We start from the raw sequence: 12,971 nt of genomic DNA on the forward strand, positions 1-12,971 counted from the left end.
AGGGGAGGGGAGGGGGAGGGGGAGGGGGAGGGGGGAGGGGGTGTTCCCAGCTCCTCTACATTGTATGAGATGGATTAACTCCCCATATTTTTTATTTTTATTTTTTATTTTATATACTAGTCAGCAATCATGGATATTAAAACAGTTGTAAACACAATGTACGATGGTATTGTAATCGCAGGACTTGCGATGGGATATCTAATGATCTCCAGCAAATTTCTGAAAATAGAGGTTGGCGATCCAAGTCGTCCAAATTTGACTCGATTGGCAAAATTAGGCGGTGCGACTGCTGCCGCGGTAGCAACCAAAGATCTCCTTGAACAGAAAAATATTATTCCTGCAGAACCTTATACTTCGTAATGGGCACCTTCGGAATAATAATAATATTCATCGAACATTTATACTTAGTAATATATACATACAACGTACAACAATGATCATTTGGATTGAAAGCCAAACAGGTGAACCAGTCACTGTTAATTTTTACCCTTGCATTGACACGACACAGTTTACGAAGATAAGACTGCTAGAGTGCGGACTATATAATTCATGGCATAACATAACATCGACGAATAATGTAATAAAATATCAAGAAGGTGACCAACCGAAGAAGACTAAATCAATACGTCCAGGTAACTACAATATCGATACGTTAAACAAAGCAATCGGGTTGAAGCAAAAAATTAATTTTGAAAAACATCTGCCGACAAACCATGTTTATCTAACTTTGGCTAAAGATATTAAAGTCTATTTCAATGCCACAGGTAGCTTCGCCAACGTCGTTGGCTTTTCAGATAAGCCAGAGGACAACCCAGTTATAAAAAGTACTATGAGTCCGAAGAAAGTGGATTTCTTAACAGTCACTAAATATATAGTTCATTCAGATGTAGTCGATGTTACTGGAAATTATGTTTCATTTGGTTCGGGTGCCTCCGGAGGATACATACAGGGGAAAGTATCGAACTGTTTACAAATACTTCCCATCCGGGATACGAGAGAAATAAGTGAAAAGGTTACTTACGATTTTAAAAACGGAGCAATTTCTATGCCATTGAGAAAAGGGGGAGATTACATGAATTCAATGCGTATCTGGATAACAGATCAGGATGGGAACATGATCGATTTCAATAACTGGCCAATTAGCTTTTGTATTGAATTGCTGTAGTCGTTCTGAAGCGGGGCCGGTGTAACCCTATCGGAAGATAAACCATCCCACGACCAATCCTCCAGCAATATAGATCATCTCATATTTCTTTTGCTCAGGACTGGGCTGATAATAATCTGAGAATTGCGCTAACGCTTGCGCTGGACTTGACGTAGAGTTGCTTTGCACCGCTTCTGCTTCTTCCAGGATTTCTGCATCTGTATCTCTTAATTCTGCCGCAGCATGTGCGTCCTTTGCCTGATTTTCTCTTTCCCAGTCAGCCTGTAGTAATCTTTTTTCTGACCAGACGTTGCGATCATGTTCAAATTTTTCTAATGCTTTATCATGTCGAATTTTCTCTTCAATAAGAGCCTCACCATTCCCAGAAAGCTTTTGACCGATAATATTTCCTCCTGTGAATGCCGTTGCATTTAATACAGCACCGAGAACTGTCATTCCTATAGCTGAAGCCATGACTGTGTATTGTATATTACAAGGTATTATTTTAATTTTCACTGTATATAGGTCCCTACGGAGTATGTCTGATCCAAGTGGCTTCGGTCTAGGTACAATTCGTATGCAAAATCTCGAGCTCGAAGATCTGAGTGATGTTAAGTTAACAATAATACTAAAATGGCTGCTAATCATAATAAGGATTACGTCCTTCGTTATAAAGACCGCGAAAAATATTTCGTTTTAGCCAATGCCGCGGTGCAATCCCACGAGCATGCTGTAGAATTTTCCGAACTTAAAGACATTGATGAAACTGTAATTGACGCCACAAAGGCTTCGAATGATCCTACTCCTTTTGCTCTGACATGGGATGGGGATAGTCAGAAATTCATGCCTTATAATGTGCCGCGTAACATCTTAGATATATTGGATAGTGAAATTGCAGGAGGTGTTGCTGAACCACCAGGAACTCCGAATGTGATTTATTTTGATAGCAATGTAAACAAATATAAATTGTTAGATTTTCGTAGTTGGCTTACTCCTACGAATCCATACATTGCACTTCTTGGTATACCGATTCACCTTAAAATTAGTCCTCTTAATACAATAATGAAGGCAGATAATACACTAAGAAGGTGGATAAACGAGGGGGAGAATTATTGCTCGTATACAGCTAGCGGAGGTTCCAGTTAGATTATTTTGGGACACAACTTTAAAGAAACTGGGTCTTAAAAGTGTCGGTGATGAGGCAGCTGTTCTCACTTTACAGACTGTAAATCAACAGATGACAGATAATATGAAAATACTTCAACATGGTACAGTTCTCATTAGATGTGTAAAGTTAGCTACTGGAGATGAATTTGACGATTTGGTTGGATATTATGCTATGAAAACAGATAACAGAACAACTTGTGATATTATCATAAGTATTGATAAAGATCGGGGAGGGGAAATGAGTATTGAATGTTTTGTTGGCGGGAATAGAATAGAGAACGACTTAGGAACTACATTTGTACGTAGAGATAAAAGAGTGAACACTTTAGATATCAGTACCATTCATCTGAAACGACTCATTTTGTTTGAAGTAATGGTCTTCCGACATATTTTAAGTTCAGAGGAAATTACTAAAATTTTATCTATCGGGTGAACAAGTTAACTAGAGTCGTTCAGAAAAAATTCCACAGAAACCTATCGGAACGATTTTTCTGAAAACTGTAGAATGACAGACATTGAACATGACATCACAAGTTACTAAGCAACTGAAGCCCGGTATTGCGAAAGCGGTATTGCGAAATTCCCTGCTGGAAAGTTCCTGCTGCGTCCTGATAGGGATATTGCGCAACATCCCTATGGTTCCGGTAGGGTAGGGGAAAATCTCGTTCCGACGACTCCAACATAGTGAAAATGGACCAGCCAGCAGATAAAATTCACATCCAGAAACGAGACCCGCACCTTCGGAACTGTTCCGGTACGGGTTGAAGAGCAGACCGGCTCCGGTACGGCTCAGTCAGAATCTATCTAACAAATGAGAGAGAATAGAATGTCGTTCCGTTTTGCCCAGTGGGGTGAGTCATAGCTAGTGTATTGCGCAAGTCCAGGACCTGACTCAGCAGGGAATTTCCCCGCTTAGTACAGGACAATGCACTGCTGCGTGAGTTCGTATATAGGTCAGGGTTATACTTTAGTTACATGGATGGTTAATTTTTCCTTCGCTTCATGTAGATAAATGAATAAAATGGGTGTAAAAATTCTTACTTCATCCCAGTTGCCCACGTTTACTTTACTACTTATATATATATAATTCTTGTTCGATGATAAATTTGTCGATTTTGACCGATGACTCAGTTGTTTACGGCTTGTGACGTGTAGTACAGTATAGTGGCAAACGTAAGTAGCAGACGACAGTAAACTCTCTCGTTTTCCCCAGTTGAAAAATACAAACTTTCACAATCATCGCTATCAAAAGCTTTGACGTTTTCGCTATATATTACGTCACGGTCCCTCCACAAACGGTCAAGAAACGCTTTTGTTCAAAGGTGCTAATCACCTACACAGTTGCAACAGTCCGCGTTGCGGTGGACGCAGGAAGCGAATGACGTCATAGGCAAGTTAGCGTCTTGTTTCAGTGGCGTCTTGTGACACGGTCCCGCTCCGGTATCCTACGATTTCAGTCAATCAAGCTACTTTATTTTCATCTTTCTGCACTGTTTCGCATGTATTTGAAGACTGGTGAGAAGATGAGTAAAACAGTTTCTTAAAGATCTAGGTCACTATCGAGAAATCTTGGATGATATTTTATGGCTGAGTTCAGACATGAGGTGATCTTGACCGACGCCATGCATTTCGGAAAAACTGTGAATTTTACTCCCCGTTTGTTTTTTCACCTTTCATCAAAAAAGTAAGTCATGCACCTCCTAACAAGGCAAAGACTTCGAAAAAATAGGGAATCGTGTTGTGTTGTTATTTTGAAACCTAATTCGACAAGAAAACTTGTCTTTTTTGCCGCGTTTATATTTTCAACTGAAAACAAAATGGCGTCGCTTGGGATCGACGAGTCGTATCTGCATTACATGGGAAAATCCTAAAATGTCTTCCTTAACTCCCTTTTGATATCGATTTAACATGATAATTCCTCAGTTCCAAACTTTGAGAGTTCGATTTGAAATTTTTAATCGTTTTCAACAAAATTCAATGCATGAAATCAAGGAACTCTTACGATGACCTTGTTTTTGCAAGGTGCTCCCGTCGACCGTGCGTCGACCCATTGAGAGTTGGCGTTATGGTAATAGTGCCACGTTTTTCCCCCTTTTTTTCTCCTTTATCGATCGTTCAGAGGTTGTTTGTGGAGGGACCGTGATTACGTCTACCGCATTTTTCAGTAAATTCCTTTGTGCCCACTCAATTTTCATCTGCACGACCCAAACCACATATAGTAATTACTATGGCCGGTCACATGAAACTTTAAAAGAGTCGTTCAACATGCACTTGTTTGCCAGTACAAGCGCACCTACATGTAGTTAGGCCAAATAATTAAATATATATGTTTCCTCTACCCGCCCTTCCCAAAAAAAACTCGAGTAATTTCTCTAAGTTTACCGTATTTTATGGTCTAAGCCAATAGCAATGAACATTTTAAAAAATCCCCACTTAACTTCCTTACCTTTCAGAGGTACGTTACAGGAAATACACAATTTTTTTGTTTGGCCTAATACCTGTATTTCCTTAACTAATATATTGCTTATAAAGGCAGCGATATCTGTAATGTAGATTTGCACACATTCAAAACGGTATCATTATCGTACATACCTGGTCTTCTGGACTGTAGCAACTCCGTCTAAAACCGAAATGTTATGTGATTGTTTACTCATACGTCGATCCTTTTGTACAAAGACAATCGCACATGTGTCGAGTCTCCTTTAGAGGACCCACCTGTGGCGACGCTCTTTAGTACATGTAGGTCACATGTAGGCAGTGTTCCCTCTGAGGTTTCAAGAGGGTGCGCAACTTCAGATACGTCGGATTATTGTCTCACAGCTGGGTCCGTTCATGTATATGCTAATTTACTGAGGTACGTCACAACGTACAATGAACGTTGGTGGCAACTGCGCCACCAACGGGCGCTAAACCCGAAACGCGGAAGTAAAATCTACGCCGAGATCGCACATTTCGCCCCGAGTTATCGTTTCCAAAACTACCGATCGAAATGACTGAGACTAAAGTTGCGCAAAACATGAAATTTCACTGCGAGAGCAGTCGGAGACACTGCGCAATTGGCGCGCAAATAAGCCTTAGCGGGAACACTGCATGTAGGTCACCCAACACTTCCTTATTGTCATGTGTTTATATCTGAAATTTTGTATAAATATGCACATGCGTGCGTTGGTTCGTTCGTTTGATGCCCCCCTTCATATTTTCATTAAAATATTTTCATTTGTTTCTAGCGTACTACTGTTTCAGGTTTATTTGTGGAACTTACGTATGTATTTGTGTATGTGTGTGAATGTGTGTAGGGTTGCATGTATGCCACTGTATGGCCATCGTCCGCTCGCACGGCTCGTTAGCCAGCCAGGAGTCTTCCACTAATTAAATTAGAGATTGATTCATCAAAAAAGCCTTATTACAATTTACCCAAATTTTATTACAAATCACTGCAGTGATTGTTAATACAAATTACTCCAAATTTTATTACAAATTGCGCTAGTTCAATTATTAAAAATTACTCCACAGTTTATTACAATTTACTGCAGTATTACAAATTACCGCAAAATTTTATAACAATTTACTGAAGTATTTCAAATGACGAAAGATTACAAATTACTGCTCTACAGGGCGCATTAGAGTGCCAAAAAATGCAACCTGCTCGGTAAACCATACACCCTCCAGAAAACCAGGGTCTATGATCACGAGCAAACGAAGGCTTCTTTGAATAACTGACCAAGCAGGACTACATACCGATTAGATGTCGTGATAACAAGACACTAGCAATCAAACATCGTGATAACACTTTAAAAGGAAGTTACATCTCACACAAAAAAAGCTTTTCATACTTGGAAAGTTGTCACAAATTTTCATCCTCTTAATTCCCTGTAGCCGTAATTAACATCTAACAACATATTCCTAGATATCTTATAGCTGGGCGTTCAAACATCAAAGAAAGTTTAAAAATTTTACATTTCTCTTGAGCACACTGCTGACAGAATTATAAAATATGAAATCCACTTTCTGACCGACATACTCGTTGATCAGAGTCCATGGCAGCATTAAACAAAAATATACATATAGATAACCTTTACTTTTGCAAACTTTGTTAAGATAATTTTGATTGGGATTTTGCCCATAATCGGACTTCAACAGTTTGTCCTCGTATTTGCACGAGCTTGCTTAAAAGTAGTGAAATTTCAAATGTGCCGAAAACAAAACTATCATAAAAAATAATGACTAATTTGATGACTGGGCTTCCGTTTTACTCTCTGACAAAACGTTCCTCAAAAATTCAACAGCGTCAAGTCGTTCAATGTCCTCTAGAATGACCAGTAGTTCATCCAGGGCTGCGTCCTTCTTTGTCGCCTCCCAATAGTTCAGTACCTCTCTGGTTGGGCTGAGCACTGTACCGACCTGATATTGCCTCTCGATCTGTTGAATGGTATCATAACTGAGAGACATTTTGTCAGCAACCATTCTCCAGTCGTTTCCAAGAGGATTGGCAGGGTCGAGAAGGTGGCTGAGTTTCAATCTATCACGGTACTTCAATCGGAGACTGCGTCTCGGGTTGTGCTGCAACGTGTAACGGGCGGCCATGTCTGTCGGATCAGAAATTAGCTGAAAGTACATAGGAAAGCTTGTCAATTGGATGAGCTTACGAAGTTTTGTTTACGACTCTCGACATATTGCCTGTAGTGGGTCGAGAGTAGACTTGGTTCAAGTCGGTGAATTTCTAAAAAATCTTTGTAATAGTTTCTCTTGTGTATCTCCTATTTCATACTAACCTATTTGGAATTTTGGCAGCCAAGGCCAGGTTTCCGTGCAATTAATTGAACGCGTTACCTTTGAGTCTGCGCAGTAGTGAGTTAGTTTCTGTTCCAGGAGAAACTCCCCTGTATAGCGTTCACCCCACTAATTGCGTTCACCCCACTCACACGTTTCACATGAAAACACAACACAAATCATCGCGTTCACCCGACTCAAACATTCACAATCACAGACTTGAACCAAGTCTAGGTTGAGAGTAACATAGCATAATATGGGCAGTTAGCAGGTTAATCGACTTCTCGGTTGCCCACCCGCCATCCTGAACAGTGTTGCTCACAGAACGGAGTGATCTTCGTATAATTGCTGTGCTCATCAATCATATCATTTTGTTTTTGGGTAACATTTATCCCCTGTCGATTAGACCCATAGTCACTGATGGGCTTCAGATCGGCTACATTCTAGTTGGCATAACGATTATGATGATGTTGATGATGATGATCCCATCATCATCATCATCATCATCATCATCATCATCATCATCATTAATATCATACTCTCCATCATCCTCTCAATCATCTCCTCCATTATCATCACGTTACTCACCGGCTCGTTGATAGTGAAATGAATAGGTAGTCTGTTGTTTTCGTCGTATTTTGGATTGTCTCTCTGGAAAGCGGTGACTGTGCAATCGAAGGTGTTGGCCGACTTGTCTTGTCTAGACATACTATAAGAACACGCCGAGAATGACGAAGACATCACTGCTTCAATATCTACATACTGTAGTGGATAAATTGTAGATAGATTTACTTTAAATCATTATCACTACTTACTATTATTTATTCATTAAATTCAATTTTAGAAGAGGCATTGCAGACGACATTCCTTTGCCTTGAAAGCCTGTAAAAACTAAATTTATAACTCTCCCTTTCAGATATTCGACGCTGTTGGTAATTTCAAACTACGAATCAGTGCAGCGAAGCCCTGGAATGTGACAGATCAGTCCAGAAGCGCTCACGAAGGATGTGCTTCCTACAGTAGTTCGTATCACCGTGTGTGTTAATTGTTGAATTGCGATATTTCAGAAATCTAGTTCTTGGCAGAACTCGCAAGAGAATACCTGACCCATACGCGAAACTCCGCTCTTTGCGGTGAAGGCCAATCGTATAAAATCATTTAAAAAATCATATAAAACTAAAATGTTCTAAAATAATTACTGAGAGGATCCACTCCCAGATGAACTAGACGTAACAGCTGGCTAATCATAGCCGTGTAACATCACAACGTGAATTTACACTGGTAAGGTAATGCGAGGTGAAATTTAAAAGACGTACTACCATGTCTCAATGATTTGTTTGTGGCGATGCAATGCATCTAATTAGTTGTTTTATTTTTTCTTTTGTTTACTATAGAACTATTCAAATATAATTAGACATCCGGGTAATACTCTGTGCGGTTAGGAGGAGACCAGTGAGAACGCAGTGTCTTTAGTGGCAAATTATGGCGCGTAATGCATGCCAAATTAACATCCGTTTTCTTACACCACTGACCGAATTTTTCCACTAGTCATCCACATTCGGCTTGCCGATTTCTGAACCCACTCACTGAATTATTCAAGTGGTTAGCGATTTCTGAACCCACTTACTGCATCCTTCACGTGGTCAGCGATTTCTGAACCCACTCACTTACATTCAAGTGGTTAGCGATTTCTGAACCCACTCACTGAATTCTTCATGTGGTCAGCGTTTTCTGAACCCACTCACTGAATTCTTCATGTGGTCAGCGTTTTCTGAACCCACTCACTGAATCCTTCAACTGGTTAGCGATTTCTGAACCCACTCACTGACATTCAAGTGGTTAGCGATTTCTGAACCCACTCGCTGAATCCTTTAACTAGTTAGCGATTTCTGAACCCACTGACCGAATCCTTCAAGTGGTCAGCGATTGCTGAACCAACTCACCGAATCCTTTGACTACTTGCCTACATTTCGCTAGGCACCCCAGCAGACTTGATATTTTTTTCTATCATAATCCGGTCACTCAAAAAGAGACCGGTCAAATTGCAGGCGGCAGAAGTTGCAACTGAAAAATGACCTTAGGGCAGCGCTGCCCTTAGGGCAGTTCAGAGCGGAGTAGACATGTGCACAACATCCAATGACGTCACTGAGGAACTGTATGTCTGCCCTGAGGGCAGCTCAGATATTGCTGCCCTCAGGGCAGATTGGCAGATAGGATAGGAAATGTATGTCTGCCCTAAGGGCAGCTCTAATAAATTGCTGCCCTCAGGGCAGATCGGTAGATATACACTATGTAATACTTTAAGGATAGGAAATGTATGTCTGCCCGAAGGGCAGCTCTAATATATTGCTGCCCTCAGGGCAGATCGGTAGATATACACTATGCAATACTTATTGCTGCTCTCAGTCCAGATTGGTAGATAACACTATGCAATACTTTAAGGATAGGATATATAAATATGTCTGCCCTGAGGGCAGCAATATGTCTGAGCTGCCCCCAGGGCAGACATACATTTCCTATCCTGAAAGTATTGCATAGAGTATATCTACCAATCTGCCTTGAGGGCAGTAATATATCTGAGCTGCCCTCAGGGCAGACATACATTTCCTATGCTCACACATCAGTGCATAATTGTATATCTATCAATCTGCCCTGAGGGCAGACATACATTTCCTATACTATCTACCAATCTGCCCCGAGGGCAGCAATATATCTGAGCTGCCCTCAGGGCAGACACACATTTGCTATGCTCACACACTGCATAATTGTATATCTATTAATCTGCCCTGAGGGAAGCAATATATCAGAGCTGCCCTCAGGGCAGACATACATTTCCTATGCTCACACATCATTGCATAATTGTATATCTATCAATCTGCCCTGAGGGCAGACATACATTTCCTATACTATCTACCAATCTGCCCCGAGGGCAGCAATACATCTGAGCTGCCCTCAGGGCAGACACACATTTGCTATGCTCACACACTGCATAATTGTATTGCCCTGAGGGCAGCAATATATCAGAGCTGCCCTCAGGGCAGACATACATTTCCTATCCCATCTACCAATCTGCCCTGAGGGCAGCAACATATCTGAGCTGTCCTCAGGGCAGACATACGACATACATTTACTATCCTATCTGCCAATCTGCCCTGAGGGCAGCAATATATCTGAGCTGCCCTCAGGGTAGATATACAGTTCATCAGTGACGTCATTGAATGTGGTGCACATGTTTCCTCCACTCTGAGCTGCCCTTAGGGCAGCGCTGCCCTCAGGTCATTTTTCAGTTGCAACTTCTGCCGCCTGCACCGTCAAATTGACTCACGGATTCTTAAGGTGGCTGACCATTACGCTAGGGGGTCTTTATCAAAGCTTGTAAGATGTGACCCGAAAATGAATCTAATAGATACTGAATCGCATGGTTCGCATGCCCAGCCGCCTCATAAAACGTGTACAATGAACAGTAAAAGGAGTGAAAAATGACTTCTTGTCCGGACCAGAAGTCAGGCTTTCTTGACACACAAGACGAAACGTAATGACACCACCGTCAATCTACCCAAGCACAGTCCCTCTATAGATAGAGGGACTGTGACGCAATTGAGTTTTGTTTTACTGTGGCGTCCATAGAAACCTATGCTCTTCGAAAAGGTCTGGTCAATCGAAACTGGAGACTCAGCCAAAGACGCGCAAAGTTCGGCGAAATACTGGAAAGATATAAATATGTAGGTGTTTACAGATTTTCCGACTATAATGAGCCGTGCAAACAAACGTCTTGAACAGCTAAAGTAACGATGGAGGCAGTCGATTGTAAGCTTCATGCAAGGCATTGCACGTTGTGACCGACGGTACGGAGATCAAGTTTGCTGAATGAATTGAGAGAGAAAAACATATATAAATAAAAATTCAATATTTCACCATCGTAATCATTGAACTAGTAGTTTCTTCCATTATGCAGTATTATGAAAATTTCGTTGAAAATAAATGACGGGACTGCTTCTGCTCTGTCTACTCAAACGAAGTTTGGCGTACGGCCGGCGGGCTACGCTGTATGTACAGAATAGGCAATACATGTACAGCCCATCAACTTCGCATATCGTTGCCGTAATTGAAAATGCATAGAAAGGAACAAATTATATCTTGAATACAGTATAAAAATCTTACTTAGTAAATTTAAAAGTATTTCCAAATAATATCAAACGTAACGGGTATCTAATCCTCATAAGGACTACCTTAGTACAATTACCGGCTAGATGCGAGCACAACATTAATGGCGCTCCAGGCATGGTAGAAGTTCGAACACAAGAGAGATCCCGGCCGGCCTCACTGCAAAGTCGTCCCCGTGCACACCCGGCCCAACAGCAAACTAACCTCTTAGTTTGATTCTGTTGTTTACTTATTTTTTAAAGAATTCATGACACATATATCTGCACAATTTGCTTAGGCTGTAGTCTAGAGACGTTCGGAGTGAGCTATGGCGTACCGCTAAGCATGGACGTAGCCTAATATTCGGTCCATGCGTAAGGCAGGCCCCAAATAACGTTCTGGCTATCGACACGATGATCGTGTTGGTATTAGCAAGAAAAAGCACCTTCTCGACACAATCATGATAACTTGCCATTAAATGCAAATTGTACACTTATGTCACCATTTTGCTGTATCAAATGGTCTCAAATGTATGGCTTTCGTGTTGAAAGAGTTTCCTCGTGTGACAAAAAGTGTGTTCTCAATAATTAGCCTTAGACCCACGTGTTCAATTGACAAGTGAATTGCTGACATCGCTTGCTAAAATCCTATCGCTGTTTCATAATGCACAACCAATGAAATCGTGTTCGCGATCTCAATTTTCACGTTTTCGAGACTCAAACTGCCCCCCTAAAATGAATTCGAGAACATATACAACAAAATTGCAGCTTCAAACATACAACAACATGAGGTGTGTGGATTAATGCTCCCCCCCCCCCAGCAAGTGTGTTCGAATCCCACTCAGGATGAACAATTTTTTTCTTTTTCCTCTTTCATTCTTTCCGTTATTTTGTAATTTTTCTCTTCTCTCACCCTCTTTTTTCCGATTTGTTCTTTTCTCGTTACAGTCATTGCATATTGACAATGTCCGCTGATCTTTGATGGAGATTCAGAAGTTTAAATTTACAAAGTATCATGCCTTTAGCTATAAGGAAGACAAGTGCGCGGATACACATTAAAGTAAATTTACTTGCCCAAAGTTCTGTATCCTCTGAAACACAGTAACAGTACGTTTTTAAACAGTGGAGAACAAAATAAAATCATTCGCAGGTCATTCAGCCAGCGACCGTGGACATTTGCCCGGGCAGGGCGCGGCATGGCCCCAGGAATTTTTTGGGACTGTTGGCTGATGAGAGCCTCTTATTATACGACACTTAACTATTCTAAGGTCTTAAAATACGTTAAGAACATTTCCTTTTATCGTTTCCTAGGAATGTTCCTTGTTTTAACTTAGTTATACCACTCTCCGCCTCGTGCCCATTGTTCTAACCATGCTCTCTTATTTCCATAACCGAATATTTTACTGTATACCACCTGGCTTTCTTTTGTTTAAAAAGTGTCCGATTTACAAGTTCTTTTGTTTAAAAGTGTCCGATTTACTAGTAAATCGGACAGTTCTTTTGTTAAAAACTGTCCGTTTACTAGTAAATCGGACACTTTTAAACAAAAGAACTTGTGAAATGGACACTTTTTCAACAAAAGAAAGTCACGTGGCGACGAGTTAAAAAAACAAATGCGAGACATTATACCAGAAGAAATTTATTTCACCATCAAGTACAGAGTAAAGACACTTTAAAAGAATCACCGGACTGAATTAATTTTGCACGACTGTACATCTCAAAATCAATTACAGGTCACCGTGAAATAA

The 12,971-nt window shown here is 40.8% G+C and overlaps 1 protein-coding gene across 1 annotated transcript in view; it reads right to left on the bottom strand.

Annotated features, from left to right (window-relative positions):
- Positions 1-6,407: 6,407 nt before the first annotated feature.
- LOC139149155 (UNC5C-like protein) overlaps positions 6,408-12,971 on the bottom strand; it is an 80,528-nt gene continuing 73,964 nt past the window's right edge. Inside the window, exons 8-9 of the mRNA XM_070720726.1 lie at positions 7,670-7,843; positions 6,408-6,916 (exon numbers count right to left, since the gene is read on the bottom strand). Of these exons, the coding sequence (XP_070576827.1) occupies positions 6,536-6,916; positions 7,670-7,843 (555 nt within the window). The 3' untranslated portion in view covers positions 6,408-6,535. The remainder of the gene's footprint in view (positions 6,917-7,669; positions 7,844-12,971) is intronic.

This window comes from Ptychodera flava, chromosome 14 (genome assembly GCF_041260155.1).
Source record: "Ptychodera flava strain L36383 chromosome 14, AS_Pfla_20210202, whole genome shotgun sequence".
In the NCBI taxonomy this organism is placed as follows: Eukaryota; Metazoa; Hemichordata; class Enteropneusta; family Ptychoderidae; genus Ptychodera; species Ptychodera flava.